The sequence below is a fragment of the Phragmites australis genome, chromosome 1, assembly GCF_958298935.1.
Source record: "Phragmites australis chromosome 1, lpPhrAust1.1, whole genome shotgun sequence".
NCBI classification, from domain to species: domain Eukaryota; kingdom Viridiplantae; phylum Streptophyta; class Magnoliopsida; order Poales; family Poaceae; genus Phragmites; species Phragmites australis.
The window spans coordinates 12,647,611-12,666,710 of record NC_084921.1 but is presented as its reverse complement, the minus strand read 5'-3'; the positions used below and the strand labels follow the sequence as shown (position 1 = coordinate 12,666,710).

The following is a 19,100-nucleotide window of genomic DNA, read 5'->3' as shown; positions in this document are numbered from 1 at the left end:
ATTAGCTATGCCGTGTTACAAGTGAATTTATTTGGTTGAACTGCAAACTAGCTAATAACGTTGACAAGATTTTGAAATAAATAAGATTGTTGCTACCCTTCATGCGACTGCAAATGGGCCATCCCTCATATGACAAAGCTCGGTCATCGATTCACAATCGGACATCTATCATCTTATCTTCATCCACCCGCTCACGCAACCATTCCCACAGCGCTCCCCTGCCCTTCCCATCTCTAGCGTCGGATCCGTGCCCACCACTCCCACACGTGCTAACCCAGTGTCACCGGGTTGCATTCTCACCTCCCCGTCCTCGGCACCATTCACCGGCCACCCTTCACCACCCATAGCTAGGAGCATCCCTGCGCACCTCGTCGCCTTAAACCTCGTGTTCGTCACCATTGCCAGATCGTCTTGCTTCTTCAAGACACTCCTCTAAGCTTGAGAAGCACAACAGTAACCTCTAAAATCGCTGTTGCAAACCTTCGCCGCTAACACCTATGAAATTGCTGTCTTTTGATAATTAGAAAGTGTGAATAGATAAATAATGACAATTATTAGGGGGGAGAAACGAAAAGAAAACAAAGCGAGGTGGGGGAAGCGTGCGGTTAGATTGGGGTCCTTACACATGGCGCACGCCCATTAGAAGGCGTGGATTACACCTCATCGCCACCTTATCACCCGGCCCCGCCTCTCGCAATCTCCTAGCGGCGGCGGCAGCATATACCCCTTTCTCCCAAGCTCTCAGCTCGCTCCCGCTGCTCTGCTCAGTGCTCGCCAGCCACCACCAATGGCCTCCTCCGCCATGGAGCTCTCCCTCCTCAACCCCGCAATGCACCGCCACCGCGGCCTCGCCGCCAAGCCCTCCGGCCTCCCCCTCGCCCGGCGCTCCGTCCTGCGCTTCCGCGTGGCGGCCTCCGCCGCGGCCGCGCCGCCCAGGTCCTCCGGCCCCAAGAAGCGCGGCAAGACGGAGATCCAGGAGACGCTGCTCACGCCGCGGTTCTACACCACCGACTTCGACGAGATGGAGCGCCTCTTCAACGCCGAGATCAACAAGCAGCTCAACCAGGCGGAGTTCGACGCGCTGCTGCAGGAGTTCAAGACGGACTACAACCAGACCCACTTTGTGCGCAACCCCGAGTTCAAGGCTGCCGCCGACAAGATGGAGGGACCTCTCCGACAGATCTTCGTCGAGTTCCTCGAGCGCTCCTGCACCGCCGAGTTCTCCGGGTTCCTCCTCTACAAGGAGCTCGGCCGCAGGCTCAAGGTTCGTTTCCTCGTGCTTCCTTTGCTTGCGTTGCTTACGCCTTCTGGGGTGGGCATTTCCGCGAGCACCTGATGGGCGTGTGCTGACATCCCGTTGCTTTGCAGAAAACCAACCCGGTGGTGGCCGAGATCTTCTCGCTCATGTCCAGGGACGAGGCGCGCCATGCTGGGTATGTATTTTATCCAGTTCCATCATACAATGCGCGCAATTAGGAGTCCAATGCATTGTACTAGTATGATAAAAAAACAGAAATATCTTCCTTTCTCATAAAAGTGTAAGCGAGACAATTGATGCCTCCGGATCAATTTGGTAAGAGATGTAAAGATTTAAGCTTGTGAGACATAATTGCCATGAGTTTAGTTCAACAATATTGCCATGAGCCTTACCTTGCACAAACAAAAGTACATTTTCAATGAAGTCATTTGCAATTCGGCCATGCTGTGTAAGTAGTTATTAGGTATTTAGGCACATGCAAAGAGTGTTGCTTCCGGTGATTCTCTGTAAAAGTTTCATAAGGAATTAGGAATTCAGGCATATATGTTGGCCCGATGGTGTCTGCTATGAGTTTTTAGGTGTAAGATGAGCACACGGAGAAATTCAACTGAAAATTTCTTGTGATTTGGGTTGACTAGGTTCTTGAACAAGGGTCTGTCTGACTTCAACTTGGCTCTGGACCTGGGGTTCTTGACTAAGGCTAGGAAGTACACCTTCTTCAAGCCCAAGTTCATCTTCTACGCCACCTACCTGTCCGAGAAGATTGGGTACTGGAGGTACATCACCATCTTCAGGCACCTCAAGGCGAACCCACAGTACCAGGTGTACCCCATCTTCAAGTACTTTGAGAACTGGTGTCAGGACGAGAACCGGCACGGTGACTTCTTCTCCGCGCTGCTCAAGGCGCAGCCGCAGTTCCTCAACGACTGGAAGGCTAAGCTCTGGTCACGGTTCTTCTGCCTCTCGGTAATTTCTAGCTATTCCGTGTTATAAATGGATTAACTCTGAATGTTGTTATGCCCCCTTCTGACAGTTATGTTACGGGACCTTTTGCAGGTGTATGTGACCATGTACCTAAATGACTGCCAACGTACTGCATTCTATGAGGGAATCGGTCTGGATACCAAGGAATTCGACATGCATGTGATCATTGAGGTAGAAAGAGCTTCCTTTTATTAGCAAGTGCTATCAATTCTGCACCTTAGATTCTTCTTTACTGTATTTCAGACAGTTCTGAACAACTGCTGAACACCACAATAATGTCCTTGTAAAATAATGTGAAACCATATTAACCCTGTTAGACTATTGATATGCTTACGAGAATTTATGAATTACTTCAAGAAAATTCGATGTAAATTAAGGCCACTACTGATGATGTAATATGTGGTATATCTCTGCAGACCAACCGCACAACAGCAAGGATCTTCCCTGCTGTTCTAGACGTCGAGAACCCTGAATTCAAGAGGAAGCTAGACAGGATGGTAGAGATCAACCAGAATATTATTGCTGTAGGAGCATCTGATGACATCCCCCTGGTGAAGAACCTGAAGAGGATTCCTCTTGTTGCTGCGCTGGTGTCTGAGATCATTGCTGCATACCTCATGCCCCCCATTGAGTCTGGCTCAGTCGATTTTGCTGAATTTGAGACCCAGCTTGTTTACTGAATCCGTAGAAAGATTTATCTCCGATATTTATTTCCCCCAAAGACAAGTTGGTGCGTTCTCCATAAGGGGCTTTGAATGGTGAAATGCTGGATGGTTAAAAGGATCTGCATCTTCTTGTGTTCGTCTGTAATATATTGAGACTTAGCAAACGTAAGGCTTGACAAGTTTTTGTTGTGTGGCATTTCCTTGTAAGTGATAGTGAACTGCATCAGAAGTGAGCGTTCCGGTTTTCCAACTGAAGGGAGCGCCTGAAGTTGCTGTACTGATACTGAAGCCACTAGCATGTACATATTTTTATCCAGCACAAATGGCTGATTGTGTAACACTAGAAAACCATGTAACGCCTTTGGCTATGGGGCATGCCATGTGAATTCACATATTTCTTTTAGCAACCTCGTAAGTTATCCGAGGCAATTGTCTAAATGCATTTGTAAGAACCCCGTGGTAGAACGTTGTCACTATAGTTAAGCAACATGCTTGCCTGAAGAGGTTATGGAACCATAGTAACATCACTGTTGAACTTGTAGCAACCATGCAACATCATGTGGTTGCTACAAGGACCTGAGGAACACAGGAGGTGTGGGCATACACCCCCACTATCCTAGATTTGAACTTTTTTCAGCTCGAATCTATTTGCGTTTCTTCCTGTTATTACAAATACACATAGTTTCGCTTAACTAAAAGAACATCATTATATTTGCTATATGTTGCCTGATATATATTTTTCTAAACAATGTTTTTTTTTCCTTGGGCGTTAGATGAGCTTGGGATGTCTGTGCTTAACTGCTGGGTATGGATACTGATATGATGGGTGAGAAATTGACTTATTCCAAACCCAAAAAGAAAAGAGCCATGATTTTCGGACGCCTTATTGATATAATGGCACGACCCAACTGGTACAAGCAACGTGCAATGTTGTCAAAAGTTCTTTTTATGCATGACTAGAGTAGCGATAGAAGATAACATTCGAAAATATGTACTCCACCACTCTCTTTGACAATTACATTTTATAAACATTTGTTATTAAAAGTTATTAAAATATAATTAGTTAAAAGTAATTTTCATGACAAATATACTAATACCATTTTTATATGACAAGCCTTGATCTTAAAAGTATTTTTCATGACATATATACTAGTTAAAGATTTTAAAGTTTGACGCACATATTTTTGTTTTGAGGCTAATGTTGCAAAGCTTGCAGTTTTTGGGCTATTCGAGAAAATGAAAACTCATCGTTCTTTTTGTTGGCTTCTGAGAGCAATCAGCACACATTTGGAACTTTAATATAGGAAGAGTAGATTCAATATGAAAATGACAATAAATCAAAAGGCGTTTCCTATAAAAATATAGAAATTAAACATGACACAAACCATAAACCCTAATGGGGGGGGGGGGACACTCCCAGCCTCCTATTTTTAATGAAAAAAATTCAAAATTAGACAATATATATGAGCGTATTTGCCGAAATAGATAACATATTGTTGTATTTACAAATTTAACATTCGTATTCGACGCATCATTTACTGAGAATGGATTTTCGGTATACCGTACGCCGAAAAACCCATTTTCGACACACGGTGTGTCAAATACGGCATTGTAGCCCATATTCGGCACACCGTTTACCGAATATCAACCGTATTTGGTACACGGTGTGCTGAATATACAGTGTGCTGAATACAGGCTACAGTGCCATATTCGTTACAAGGTGTGCCGAATATGGCCGTGTGGCGAATTAGTAACCGCACGCAGGCAAAGGCCATACGGGCCCGCGGTTTTCAGCATACGGTGTACCGAAATTTCATTTTCGGTAAATAATGTACCAAATATAAATGCTAAAATTATAAATACGATAACATAATGTCTATTTCAACAAATACGCTCATATATATATATATTGTTTAATTTTGGATTTTTGCCATTTTTTTACTGGGGCTATACGCGAAAATTATCGTCCCCTCTCCTCCTTGCAGCCATCTTTCTCCGCGAAGGCGCGAACCCCTCCTCTCCCAGAAACCCTAGCCCTCGCTCCCCCCGCCTCCTCTTCTCCACTGCCGCCCCCTCGCCGCCGCCATGGTCTCCGGTAAGTGTGCACCCTGCGATTAGTGCCCTTGCTTTCCTGTCCTCGATTCCCTACTCTCTCTCTCTCTCTCTCTCTCTCTCTCTCTCTCTCTCTCTCTCATGGGGTTTCTGTGATCATTTCCTTTTCTGGTTGCGTGCGGCGGTGATTAGATGCGGACATGGAGGACTACGGATTCGAGTACTCGGACGACGAGCCGGAGGAGCAGGACGTCGATATAGAGAACCAGTACTACAACTCCAAAGGTTCGGTTCCTTCCCCCCTTCTTCTTGCGAGTAGGGTGGTATCTTCTAGTCAGTTTCCTGTTGCGGATCCTCATGTTCTGGTGGCAGTGGTACTTGTTGGGTTCTCATTGGGTTCTGATGCATGGGTGGGTGCTGCTGTTGCGTGGTGGCCACTTCAATTGTGAATGTATTGTGACTCTGTTCTGTGGAGAAAGGAATTGCGGTGAGAAGGTTGAAGAAATCACTATATTGCTGTTTCCCCATGGCGAATGAACATGTTTAGTTGATTATGAAGGTCAGGGGGTTGTCTTGTGTTCGATTTTGTTGTGCTTGTTTGAGTTTTCTTTGTATGAAGGATAGAGTTTTCACAGTCGTGACTAATAATATTATACAAATAATCTTGTCATTGTCAAAACCAACTAGCTTAGTAGGCCATGCTTGCAGTTAGTCCTGTTGTGCCCTTTGCAATTAAAATTGAAGTTCTATACTTCTATTTGTGCAGAATTTTCCTTTCAAACTGAAAAAAAACCTAATACATTGGAATACTGAATCCTTTATCTTTTTTGTTACCTTAAAAACTAAACCACTGTTGAAATACGGACATTGTGGCTGCATGCATATTTTGAGGCTTGAACAGCTAGACATAAATATCCTTTTTATTGCTTTCACTAGATGAGTTTCAGCCAATGTCACATGCTTCATACCTTCATCTGAATTAAACGACCTATTCCAATCATGTGTACAAGGAAGTCTCTATTTTTTTTACAGTAGCAAGTTAATTAACCTACTATTTATTGTAGTACATAGAATATTTCAGAACAGACGATGTGAAGACACTGAATTTAAGTGATAGATAAAATTCAGTTATTCCTTTTTATGGATATTTTTTCAGCATTATAACCTTTGATGGGACACCATTATGAATGTCAAAGGTCTTTCTTCTGTTGCCTTCAATTTATGTGAGGACTGATGATTTCTTGGTCTTTACCCCTTTTATGATTTAAGGAGCAATGTGAGAATGTTTAGCCCTGGGAAGGAGGTGGCACTAATCTCACCAGTTGTTTCTATGTACAAGATTTCCTTGTGAATGTATTCCTTTGTCATGCCTGAGAGATCTATTTCTCATGCAAAGTGTCACATCACTGTCCATACCATTTTCTATATATTTGTTAGTTATAAGGCATATTATATGAAGATTATAGGAGTTAGAGCCCTCATTCACATTTTCTACAGCTTCTTGTAACAGGTGACTTTAATCTGCAGTGGTGCATTACCTCAAAATTTGAACCAAGCTTGTTTTCTTTAGATTTCAGTCAGTCAAGTTTCTGATTGCATTGACTTATTGTATTGTTCTTATCCGTATGTTTGCATGAGCCCAATAAGTCTCATATATCTGGTAGGACTCAAGTATTAGGTATTGCAGTTGGTCCTATCTTGTTTAGTTCATGGAACGGATAGTTATTCCTTGATATGTGAGATGGGAGCAGGTTGTTGCTTGCATAAGTTGAGTGTGCTTAAAATTACTACAAAATTGTAAATGTTATTAGTTTAACTGATTTTTAGTGCTTCATGCATATGCTGCGGTGCAATATGATGTTGGACAACATATATCTTTCCGCAGGTTTGGTTGAGACAGATTCGGAGGGTGCACTTGCTGGTTTTGATGCAGTAGTTCGTATGGAGCCTGAAAAGGCTGAATGGTAAGCAAACTATTCCAAGTTACTATTTTGTTTCATGTGCTTTTTGCTGGTTCCAGGACAATGAGTAAAGCATGTTGATCATCTTGATGAATATTGAATAAGCCCAATCTAATATAGGAGCTAAGCTAACTTATATCATTAGGCTTTAGGAACTCCAAACCTTCAAATACTACATTGGGCCTGTGCCTGTGCCTAAAGTTCAGGATCTAAGACGAGACTTATAAAAATTCAAGTCTTTAAATGGACGACTTGACCAGGATGTCTCTGATATTAAATATCTTGTGGCTCAAATTAAAAATTAGTACTACAAAATGATATCGTTCTTAATGGCTTGAGTGGTTGTTGCAAGATTTCATGGAAGGATGCAAATTTCAATTATGTATGTAACGTGAATGGTGTGAGCCTCTGCAGTTGGCTGTGCAAATGTTACCATAAGGATATAAATATTACTGTTGTGATATTGGAGTGGCTCTTGTTGGGTTTCATCTCTAGCCTTACCCAACTTGCTTGGGACAAACGGCTTTGTTGTTGTTGATATTGGAGTGGCTGGATGAACCAGATAACTAGTCAGGATCGCGTTAAAATTTCTTGGGGGGATTATTTTTCATTTATATGTTGTCAGTGGATTTGGGTCAGTTAAAGGCCAATTTCATGTTAGCTTAGGCTACCTCAAGCTAATTGAAATTGGTTTTATCAGAATATGTTATAGCGAGAAGGCCTACCCCAACTTGCTTGGGACAAAGGTTTTGTTGTTGTTGTATGTTATAGCGAGAAGAACCAAAAAGAAAAAGAAAAAAAAGCTAAAAAGTAGAAAGGGACTTAAAAATTGCTTAGACCAGTGGAACCCAGGGAAAAAAACAAGAATTGCTTTGTCTGGTAGGCAAATATTTACTTAATTGGTTATTGGCCAACTGTCTGAAGGTGGCTTCCCTTTTCCAACATGTTCTATGTCGGTTAGGTCTTGGTCGGAACTGATACCCTTGTGGTGGCAAGTGGACATTACTTGGTGTGGTACCTTGTACCACATTTCTAATGAAGTTAAACAATTCATTCTTTTACCTCAGTGTCTACTTTGTACCTGTATAATTAAACAGTCACTTGTTCTTCCGCTGCATATTTTTTTCTGTGAAATTAATTGTATTTTTGTTATTCTACAATCATTTTTGTTATCTTTATGCTTCTGATGTTTACTCTGTAACTTTGTCTTAATAGGGGATTTAAAGCTCTCAAACAAACTGTCAAGCTTTACTATAAACTGGGGAAGTACAAGGAAATGATGGATGCATACAGGGAGATGTTAACATACATAAAATCTGCTGTGACCCGTAACTACAGTGAGAAATGTATAAACAACATAATGGATTTTGTTTCTGGATCAGCTAGTCAGAACTTTTCTCTTCTGCAAGAGTTCTACCAGACAACACTGAAAGCACTTGAAGAAGCAAAAAATGAGGTTGGGTTGCCTTGTTGCATTACACAAACTAGAATTTTATGTACTGAGCGGTTCTTCATATCTTTTTTATTGTTTATGTTGCAGAGATTATGGTTTAAGACAAACCTGAAGCTTTGCAAAATTTGGTTTGACATGGGGGAGTATGGTCGCATGAGCAAGGTCCTTCTCAGTTCTTTTATTCAAATTCTTTCCCGCAACCAATTTGCTATCCTTATTCTTAAATTATTTCCCATGTATTATCTTACTGGCAGATACTGAAGGACCTGCATAAATCTTGTCAAAGGGAAGATGGTTCTGATGATCAAAAGAAGGGCACACAGCTTTTGGAAGTTTATGCTATTGAAATCCAAATGTACACTGAAACGAAGAACAATAAAAAACTCAAGGTAAGGCATCTTTGTTTGATACTGCGTTTTCGCGAGTGATTCTTCCGTGGGTTATGGCTTACCATTGTCAAAATTATTTTCTGTTAAACTCTTGTTGTCTGATGCTGCAATATTTTAGCTGTATGTTTTGGGAAAAATATTGTTTGGCTATATTAATATTTCTTATCTATGCTCATGACTAATCTCCATTTTGTCGTGTGACTTTCTGTGAGTATATTAATAATCAGATGCTATCTGAAATTGGATGGAATACTAAGTTTTATCTCAACTTCTGGGAGAATTTTTTAGCTACCCTAGCTGAAATTGGTCGGAATGTTAAGTTTATCCCAAACTCTGGGATAATGTTTGTCTATTATGATTGTAATAGAGTACACCAGCACATTCATGGGAGAAAAAGGGGTTTCTCTTCTCTTCTGCTTTTATAGCCAGAAATCTTCAAGACCGATACCTTTCTTTTGTATCCTTTTTCAATCCTTGTTCAAGGTCATCTGCTTTAGTTCTTTTTGTAATACCGTGTTGACCTATTAGGGGCGAGAATCATGGCTTAGATTGTTGTTTTCTTGAAATGCACTATCTGAAGTGAACTGCTCTGCAGCAATTGTATCTGAGGGCTCTTTCCATCAAATCAGCGATACCTCATCCAAGAATCATGGGTATAATTCGCGAATGTGGTGGGAAGATGCACATGTCTGAGAGGCAGTGGGCAGAAGCAGCGACCGATTTCTTTGAAGCTTTCAAGAACTATGATGAAGCAGGCAATCCACGGAGAATTCAATGCCTCAAGTACTTTGTCAATCTCGGCACTTCTTTTCCATCTTAAGTTCATAGGTAGATAAATTTGAGAACTTGCTGTAATCCATATCATAAAATATTAAAATGTATTTCTACTTTTTCTGTGAATCAGATATCTCGTCCTTGCCAATATGTTGATGGAATCTGAAGTGAATCCCTTTGATGGACAAGAGGCAAAACCGTAAGACATGATGATCCCCACATAAATCTTTTAGCTTTATTTTCCTACCACCCTGAAAACCCCTTAAATGTTTCCAGGTACAAAAATGATCCTGAAATCCTCGCGATGACAAACTTGATTGCAGCATACCAGAAGAACGACATTATGGAATTTGAAAAGATCCTAAAGGTCAGCCTTTTGTGTAGATGATCATTTTTTCATGCCTGGAGCAATTTTTAACTCTTCATTTTCTGTTTACTTATTCTCATGTAATTGTTCTGAATTTTTGCCAGAGTAATCGAAGAACAATAATGGATGATCATTTTATCCGTAATTATATTGAGGACCTATTGAAGAACATCAGAACTCAAGTCCTGCTCAAGCTTATTAAGCCATATACAAGGATCAGGATACCATTCATTTCAAAGGTATATTTTTACTCTGTTGCATGTCTACAATAGTCATTGTGAAAAGAAATGAGACAAATTTCATATTTTTCTTCTGGATGGTTTTTACTTGCTCCCTCACCATGCAAATGCCCGAGATTCCCTGTGCTAACAAAAGTTACATAGATAATTAGATCATGTGGGTTTGGTATTATAGTTATGCTATTTAGTATATCACAAGGCACTCAAGATGAAGCTTCAACACTTCCTTAAATCTGTGTCAACGGGTCCAGTGCAGCAAAATTGAAGCATACTTCACATTCTGCATACTCGAAGTTCAGTTTTTGTTACAGCGTTCAGTGACCCCAATTATTTGATCACCATCTGCATTTAGGAACTAAATTTACAGTCCTCAGTGACCCCCAATTATTTTATCACTATCTGCATTTAGGAACTAAATGTCCCAGAAAAGGATGTCGAGCAGCTCTTGGTATCGCTGATTCTGGACAACCGTATTCAGGGCCACATAGATCAGGTGAACAAACTGCTAGAACATGGTGACAGGTTTGTATTCCTGACTTTTTCCTTGCTTTAATATGTTTTATTTGTGATGTCAGGTTCGGATGGTGATTTGTTTTGCATTTTGCAGGTCAAAGGGAATGAGGAAGTATAATGCTATTGACAAGTGGAATACTCAGCTGAAGTCCATTTACCAAACGGTGTCCAACAGAGTTGGGTGAGATGGCAGCCTGTCATGTGCTTTGCACCGCGACAGATTGGTAGGCTGTTTTGGGATCTGAGGATGAATGAAAGAATTGTTTCGTGATGATTGTGGGATAGAATCCTGGATCTGGATAAAGAGAAATGTCTATGCAATGTACGTCGCACTCCATCTGGTGGATTATATTCTCTTCCTTCGGTTATATTGCCCAGGAGGACGCTGGGGTTTTGTCCTGACTGAGCCAGTGGTATCGAGACTTCGCTGTGGTCGAAGTCACTGTCGCTCAAGTCCGTCAGTGTTGGTCTGTGAGGTTTGAGATTCGAATGACTTGAACGGTTTAAATACGTCCGATTTGAGCTTCTAAACATTCACTTTGGGTTCAGGCCTGTTTGAACCATTCACCTCAGCTTAGGGACTACAGTGGGTGTAAATTGCATTCGAATTATCCAATCGTGGTATTCAATAGAACATGAATATGGTTTAGATTTGCGTTGCTATTAACAGATTCTCTCCTGTCCGAACTCATGGTGATCACATGAGTAGAAGTAGCAGTTTCTTGGAAAATGTTATTCCATCAAAACTGTTCCTATTTGAATAGGGCAAGGCCATGTTGACATTTTATTGCAGTACGCCTTGCTAGTTGGATGAGTGTCAAGTTAAATGCAAGTTAGTGTTTTTAGATGAGATAACTAGATAAATTAGTGTGATTGAGTGCGCTACATGCGAGGATAACGCGAGTACTAGAATGTCTAGATTTAGCCGAATTTAGTGGATATTCAAGACTTAAAGTCATAGCATATCCCAGTCAATACTCTTTTAGAAGGGGATGAATACAAATATGGTTTAACAAATGTTTGAATCGTGTTTGCCCTGTTTTCACCATTCTACATGTGGCTGAGATTTACTCTCTAGTAAATTTCACAAAACACATTCTCCTATACTTCGTAATATTCACAAAATCACATAACTCAACTGATTTACAAAGCGACACTTTGTACCCATCATGGACAAGAAGCTCCAACGGACATGTTAGTGTGACATGGCGACGACATAGGGGCGCAATGTGGCTGCCTACGTGGCATGGGTGATGAGTTTGCTACTTCGGTCTGAAATAAGTATAATTTTGGATATTAACACGGTTCCTAAAATACAATTTTAACTATTTTTGTTATAATATATTGATAATATATAGTAAGAAAAATAATTAAACTCAAAATGACACTTATTTTAGACGGAAGGGAGTATCTTGTAAAGTTTATTTTAAAAGGTATAAGTTTGTAATAATTCTACCATTATGGTTTACGAAAATTATATGACTCGATACTCTTCGCAATTAGTAGAGCATCATCAGCAAGCAAGCGCTATTCTGAACCTCAACCGTGGCGCATCTAGCAGACAAGTCACTCACTTTAGCCAGCTCACGCCACCACTTCTTCTCCCCTCTCCTGTCCTCGTCACCCCGACCGGTGGCCAATGGCGGACCAGCTTGCCGACGATAAGATTGCAGAGTTCAAGGAGGCCTTTAGCCTCTTAGACAAAGACGGCGATGGTACTACCTCTTCCTCTCCTGCTCCCTCCCTCTCCCTCACGTACATAGATCGTGGAGCAGCCTTCTCGATACCTCTGTGGTGATCGTGCTCCTCCAAGAAAATCGTCTGGGGAACTCTTTGCCGATTCCTATTCCGTTGTCTGAGATCAGGAGTTGGGTGGGCTCTTAATGCCTAGCCAGCACGCCGCTCCCCTGAATCCCCTGTTCGTTCAAGTTTTTGATATCTTAAGATCAGTTTAGGGAACATGGATGAGCCTGCGATGCGGGCCCACCATTTTCAATGCGTACATGCTCGTCGCGCTCATGCCGATGCCCGCAGTCGCGTGCTCACCACCTTGCTCATTCCCACACCGCCACCGTGCCCCGCCTAGTTTGAGCCCGCGCTACCATTACCCTTGAGGCTTCTGCATAATTCATAACAAATTTTAGTGTTGTGATTCAGAGGGGCATGTCCATCTCAAATAAAACTTGGGCCAAAGGGTTGGAGCAAGTGCTGCAGCTTGGCAATAAAGGTTCATTATGCTTTACTTAGTCAAAGAATGAATTGTAGTGCTCATGGAAACTGCTAACAGAGTTATATCTGTTTCTTATAGATAGCACAACTTAAGAAAGAACAACTGATGGATTTTAAAGTAGGATATTGAAATGTACTAGATGCGGCCTAGAGGGAGGGTGAATAGGCGATTCCTGCAATTTAAAAACTTGATAGCGGATAATTGGATCCGGATACTCCGGATTATACAGGAAATCGAAACTGAGTAATTGTAGAGTAAATATAAGTGATTCCAAGGGTTACCACAGGTTCTAGAGAAGGTCTAAATACTTTATCACCAACACCCTGCAGTCACAAGCACACTAACGAGTAGATCGGGAAAAATCCCCAAATATTAACTAAAGCAAGTTAATGTGCAACAAAATGAAATGGACAAGAATTTGTTCTCGAAGTTCGGCCACTTCACAAAGAGGTGCCTACATCTCCGTTGAGGAGCTCACAAAGAGCCAGATCTTTTCCAACCCTTTCCTCTCCCAAGCGACCACAAAGATCAAGTGAGGGTTCTTACTCAATTCAACAAGGGTAACACGAACTTCCCGCGGAACTTCACAAATTTGGGTGCTCTCTGGATGACGCCTTGCCGTCTAGGAGCTCACAGCTCCAAGAGAAAAGATTGCGAATCAAAAGCTCGTTGATGACCTCAAGTGCTCAAAAATGGAATTTTTGCTTTCTAGCACTCAATCTCACTTCCCAAACCCTAATCTCCAAATCTTGCACATATTTGAGCTCTAGAGGAGTTAGGGAGGCTATTGGATGGCTTTGAAAGTATGTGTGCACGAGTTCATTTAGCAGCACCCTAACAAAGGGGGTGAGGGGTATATATAGCTTACAACAAAAAACTAGTTGTTACAGTCTATTTTGAACTGACCCAGAGTATCTGAGTTTACCCGGAGACTCCGGGTAACACACAAAGACTTGGGCAGAGTACACTGTCCGGAGCCTTTCTGGAGGGTCCGGAGACTCCGGGTAACACACTTAAGGTCTACCCAAGACTCTCTAGCAGAGTCTCACTCAGAGACTCCGGCCACGAACAGAACACCGGAGTATCCGGGCTAACCAGGAAACTCCAGGTTAAGCACACAAAGTCTTTACCCGAGACTCGCTAGCGGGGTCTCACTCAGAGACTCCGGCAGCAACCAGAACACCGGAGTATCCGGGCCAACCCGAAGACTTCGGGCTGAGCACACACGGCTTTACCCGAGACTTGCTAAAGGAGTCTCACTCGAAGGCTCCAGCCACTAACAAAACCCCGGAGTATCCGGGCCAACCTGAAGACTTCGAGTTGAGTTTCTTCGACTCAAACCGAGACTCTCTGACGGAGTCTCACTCGGAGACTCCATCTAACTGGACAGAGTCTGGAGTATCCGGGCTAACCCGGAGACTTCGAGCTCAAACAACAAAAACTATTTCCTGATATTTGTGAGTGATTGTGTCTCTCATCTTTTGGTCCTAAAATGATATTTTGAGTACTGAGACATCTTCAATACTATCAACATGCATCCCTCTTGATAGTACGGCTATCCTTGACTCAAATTCAAAATAAAATAAATTTAAACCAATTGAGTAACTATGCCGCTTCTCTTTTCTTTTTGAGGGACGCTAATAACTCTTATCTTAACCAATGGGACTTAAAACATGTTCATAAACTCAGCAAACTATTAGTCACTTAATCGTTTGTCATCAATAAGTCAAAACCCACTTAGGGGGCCTATATGCACTTTTAGATATAACAACTCACTTTTATTAGGTCTAATCCTTAGCTAATTAATATGATGCTCTAGCTCTAGATCAAGCACCTCTTAATTGCGGAAGAGTGAATATATACCTGCGTTCGGTGGCGCCATCAGACGAGATTGAGAAACGTGATGTAGGCGTTGCCATACGTGATGATGATGGTTGACGCCGTGTAGACCGCCAATGCTGTTGTCGCCAGCGTGATGCATGTGATGTAGATGTGGCCGGCTTGATGTAGATGCTGGCGATGGAACGGTGGCGGTCTTCGCCACACTGTAGCGCCCTTTTTTGATCGGTTTGAGTTTTTTGGATATCGGGAGTGCGTTTAACTGCGTGAGATGGATCTCCCCAGGAGCCTCGGCATTCCCCTTTTTATTGTGGTGCTGGTGGAAACAGGACTGCAACCAAGTTGTTGGTTGCGCCTCCAATCGTGGCGTGGGACGAAGGGGACATGACCCCCTTGGACTCGACAGTTAGTTAGGATATGTGACCGTTAGAGCCGAGATCAATCCAATAACTGTTCAGGCTGGCTTTCTTGTTATAGCGCTTACTAAGCATGATGTACATATATTCATGGATTCTAAATGCTTCCTTTCATTTGTACATTACATAATTCATTGCTTGTTTTCCTTGTTTAGGACTGGAAAATTTTGCTAGGCGCTGTATCATACACAGTAGCATAGAGATGTTAAATTAAGCAACATACGACATATAGAGGGCAGCGGAGCTGCGGAGAGGGTCTGAGAGCACTCACAGCCATGGGAGACAAAGAGGCCAGCGCCTGTGCCACCGCGGCCAGTTCGGCCATGCCCAATCGGTGCCACGTCCGCATGCCTCGTGGCTTTGGCACCAGCAATGCCCTCGTCTGCATCATGTCCTATCAGGCCCGCCTCCGGCTTCGCCTCCTCGTGCCGCCATCGTGCCTTACCAGCGCCCGTGCCTCAGCCCTGCTGGTGACCGCACCACCGTCGTGCCCTGCCAGGCCCGCCTCTACCGTCGAGCTCTGCCAAACCCGCCGCCGCCCTCCATATGTTGCTTCTAAGTTTCGATGATACTTCTGTTGGACTCATGCATGCGTGTGTCATACTATCATGTGCGTCGAGTGGGCGTGGGGAGCCGGCATGGGCCGTGGGCCGATAGGGTGTGGTGTGGTCGTGGGCTTCTGTGTCGTATATGTAGATTTTTTTTGCAAAAAAATTTGGTGTACATATGTACACCCATGATCCTTCTTGGACCTGCCACTGCCTACGATGGTTGACCGCTTGTGGGTGTCTCCGGATCTTCGATAACCACTTTGTGGATGCAACCAGTGCTGTCAGTCTCACTTTCTATTTTCGTTTGCTAGTTCTTGAGGGTTGTTTGGTTGGTGCCTCTAGGTGGCCAAACCAAATTTTGTGTCATGACAAAAAAAAAAAAGGCCTTCGTTTGGTTGGAAGCCAAATTTTGGCCTGCCCTAATTAAATTTGGCTTGCCCAGCTAAAGTAAACGTTGGCTCCTGGACAATATGCCGGTGCATAAAATGGTGCCCTGAATTTTAGCTTGGCAGCCATCCCTCCTTTGCAGATGTGTCACTACTCCATTTGTTGCTATAAATGCTTTGATTTTTTGAGTTAACGAGTTTCAAATGGCCATATTTTCTAAACTAATTATCCTTTTTAAGATATGTTTGAACCTTTGAATTACTTACGGTTTATTCTATAAAATAAGATCCATATTTACTATGTTTCGGTACTAAAAATTTTTAGATATCATATGGGTCCCATATATACATACAACGTTGACAAACTTTGACATGCCTACAATGCAAACATCATTCTTTTGTCCATGTTTTGGCCAAGCCTTTAAATTGGTTTGGCTACCATCCAAACATTACTATTTTTGTTCATGATTTGGCACTGCCCTAGTTTTGGTATGGATAAAATTTGGCTTGGCGCGGTTGGGTTGTAAACCAAACAGCCCCTTGATTCGTCGTAATCTGTCTGGCTATTGGGTCTACCATCTTCTTATTAATAAGTATCGCGGTGAACAGCATCCAATAGAATAATCTGAATATGCCTGATCAGATTGCCTCACTACATTGCTATGAGATGCTGTTCTGGTTTGGAAGTATGTCGCAATCTGCCACGTTATGGAAATGCTAACTTGCTATTTACGTTTTCAAGTTCGACAAGTTGGGAAAATTCCATGCCAACTCCATCACAAGTTTCTTCATTCAGAAGGATATGTGGTTTTCTGTTGATGTAAAGTGTTCCAGAATTTGTTTGTGCAAATGCAAAAGCGCGGTCACTAGATACCGAGAGATTTGTTTCTATCCATTGCAAATTTGCAATTGAGGTTCACTTTTGCTGCTGTACAGTTGTTCCTTTTGCGTTATCTGTCCATAACACAGACAAGCCATAATGATAAAAAAATTGAGACTTTGAAAGTTGAAAAGTTCCGCAGCTTAGAATGGAATGGGGGTATGTTCTTTCCAGACTTGAATGACATGGGTATGTTCTTTCCAGGTTGTATCACTGCCAAGGAGTTGGAACTGTCATGCGTTCTCTAGGGCAAAAAACGAACTGATGCCGACGGAGGGGAGCCTTCAGTAGTCGCAGGTAAAAATTATTTTCTGTTTCGATGCTAGTTTTTGTGGGTGACTATAGCGAACTGAAACGATCATTGCATTGCAAGACTTTCTACTCATGCATCATGCTGTAGGCGAGCCAGTTTTCCTCGATGATTTTGCAGACTGAGTTGGTCTTTCTCTACTTATTTTGGATACCTGATATATACATGCTGCAACTTTATTGCCAAAGAATTGCTTTGGATACCTGATATACACTGCAATGAACAATGTTGGATTGCTACTTCTATTTGCCTGGCTGTGTTTTATGTGCTAATCATGCTTCACAAAATTCTATAATGGAAAAAGCATATAGGGAAACGGTGCAGCAAAATTCACGACAAGCCAGGGTCAAAACAAGGGCGCCACAAAATTCAGTACGCATGCAATCTACCTCCGAGTGCACCTGTTTTGCAATAGTAATTTAGACTGGGATTAATCAAGGCAATCTGACAAATTTACTTCCAAAGGGTAATCTGACAAATGGAATCTAAGTTGGAGCATTGCGACAGGACTTGATTTGGGGACCAAAGAGTTAGTTTGAGCACAGTTTAACCAAAGCTTAAATTGTAATACAGCAATTGATGTATTTTGTGGAAAAAACAAAAAATAAAATAAAAATAATTCTACGTGCAGTCCAGTCCGATGGACTAAAAGGATCCGCGAGAGAAGAGCCGTGCGTCAATAAACCTGTCACCGCAGCATCAATGGTGCACGTCTCCTCATCTATATCTATATTCCTATATAATTTACTAGTTGTGACAGATCCGAACGATCATCACTGTCCATCCGAGTTGATCAAATGGCCACCGTGCAAAATCAGACCATGTTTCTCCTTCCAAAAATATATTTAATCTCTCATTATTTGTCTTTCATACCTAGATGTCAAATATTTACGTTCCATATATAAAATACATTCAATCTTTTATTATGTATTTTCCATATTTTTTTGGATTGATATATACTGGATTGATTCCACGTGTGTAACACGTGTGCAATTGCTAGTGTTATGTACTCGATGAAGTGGCCATGCGTAACGTGAGCTCGAGCAGTGGCTTGTCGTCCGACCTTGCCGGCGCCACCTAAGAAGAAGGTGGAGTTCAATGGTTACATCCCAATATTTGCACATTTATTCCTTATGAAAGGTAATATCTGGCTAATTGTTCCTATTCAAGAAAAGAATGAAGCCATTTTAATTAAAAAATATCATACTTCTCTTCTAAATATAAGTCATCCTATACCTTATCTGCACATTTTCCTTTTTTCTTCCTTAGCTAAATAAATGCTTTCAATATTACAAATAAATGAGCCATTTTTCCCAATGCAATATAAATGAAGGGCAACAAGGTTATTTGATTCACTTTCGTAATCCTTTGTGCACAGGTCTAAAGGTATGTTTGTGGTTGATGGGTTGTGATGGGGATATTGATAGTGAGAGGAATATTTGCCATTCATAATGTGGTTGATGCTTCAATTGAATTCTTGTGGTCGTCGTTAAGTTTTCCATGTATGCCCATTTTGTTCCCCTGTCCCATCCTATCACCCCATTGCAAGCCGCTCAAGTTTACATGAATCATGTGTATAAGCTACACGAGTTACCATAATTGTTGGTGTCGGATCAAAACCGGATTTTCACCAGAACCTTGTGGAGAGAGCTCTTTAGGATGGTAGGTACACAATTGCACATGAGTACATCTTATCATCCAGAGACGGATGGACAGACAGAGAGGGTAAACCAATGCCTTGAGACATATCTCCACTACTCTGTCCATTACTGCGCACACAATTGGAGTTCTTGGCTGGCCTTAGCCGAGTTCTGGTACTCCCTTTGAAGTCTT

The 19,100-nt window shown here is 42.1% G+C and overlaps 2 protein-coding genes across 2 annotated transcripts; both read left to right on the top strand.

Moving 5' to 3' along the window:
* Window positions 1-705: 705 nt before the first annotated feature.
* LOC133910148 (magnesium-protoporphyrin IX monomethyl ester [oxidative] cyclase, chloroplastic-like) lies at window positions 706-3,318 on the top strand. The gene is made up of 5 exons (XM_062352666.1): window positions 706-1,264; window positions 1,369-1,433; window positions 1,897-2,224; window positions 2,315-2,413; window positions 2,659-3,318. Exons 1-5 carry the CDS (start codon window positions 788-790, stop codon window positions 2,920-2,922), a joined length of 1,233 nt encoding a protein of 410 aa, XP_062208650.1. The 5' UTR covers window positions 706-787; the 3' UTR covers window positions 2,923-3,318.
* A 1,529-nt stretch (window positions 3,319-4,847) lies between these two features.
* On the top strand, window positions 4,848-11,304 carry LOC133910158 (COP9 signalosome complex subunit 2-like). Its single transcript, XM_062352676.1, has 12 exons — window positions 4,848-5,002; window positions 5,152-5,244; window positions 6,845-6,923; window positions 8,136-8,376; window positions 8,461-8,535; window positions 8,628-8,762; window positions 9,358-9,545; window positions 9,667-9,735; window positions 9,813-9,903; window positions 10,008-10,142; window positions 10,552-10,664; window positions 10,750-11,304. Exons 1-12 carry the CDS (start codon window positions 4,993-4,995, stop codon window positions 10,838-10,840), a joined length of 1,320 nt encoding a protein of 439 aa, XP_062208660.1. The 5' UTR covers window positions 4,848-4,992; the 3' UTR covers window positions 10,841-11,304.
* The last annotated feature ends 7,796 nt before the right edge of the window (window positions 11,305-19,100 follow it).

What these genes read in the sequence shown, in the direction of transcription:
- LOC133910158 (XM_062352676.1), top strand. An exon ending in CCAGTACTACAACTCCAAAG is followed by an intron (nt 5,245 to 6,844) that starts GTTCGGTTCCTT and finishes ATCTTTCCGCAG; the next exon opens with GTTTGGTTGAGACAGATTCG. An exon ending in AATTTGAAAAGATCCTAAAG is followed by an intron (nt 9,904 to 10,007) that starts GTCAGCCTTTTG and finishes AATTTTTGCCAG; the next exon opens with AGTAATCGAAGAACAATAAT.
- LOC133910148 (XM_062352666.1), top strand. Translation starts at nt 788, where the DNA reads ATGGCCTCCTCCGCCATGGAGCTCTCCCTCCTCAACCCCGCAATGCAC. An exon ending in GACGAGGCGCGCCATGCTGG is followed by an intron (nt 1,434 to 1,896) that starts GTATGTATTTTA and finishes TGGGTTGACTAG; the next exon opens with GTTCTTGAACAAGGGTCTGT. An exon ending in CACGGTTCTTCTGCCTCTCG is followed by an intron (nt 2,225 to 2,314) that starts GTAATTTCTAGC and finishes GACCTTTTGCAG; the next exon opens with GTGTATGTGACCATGTACCT.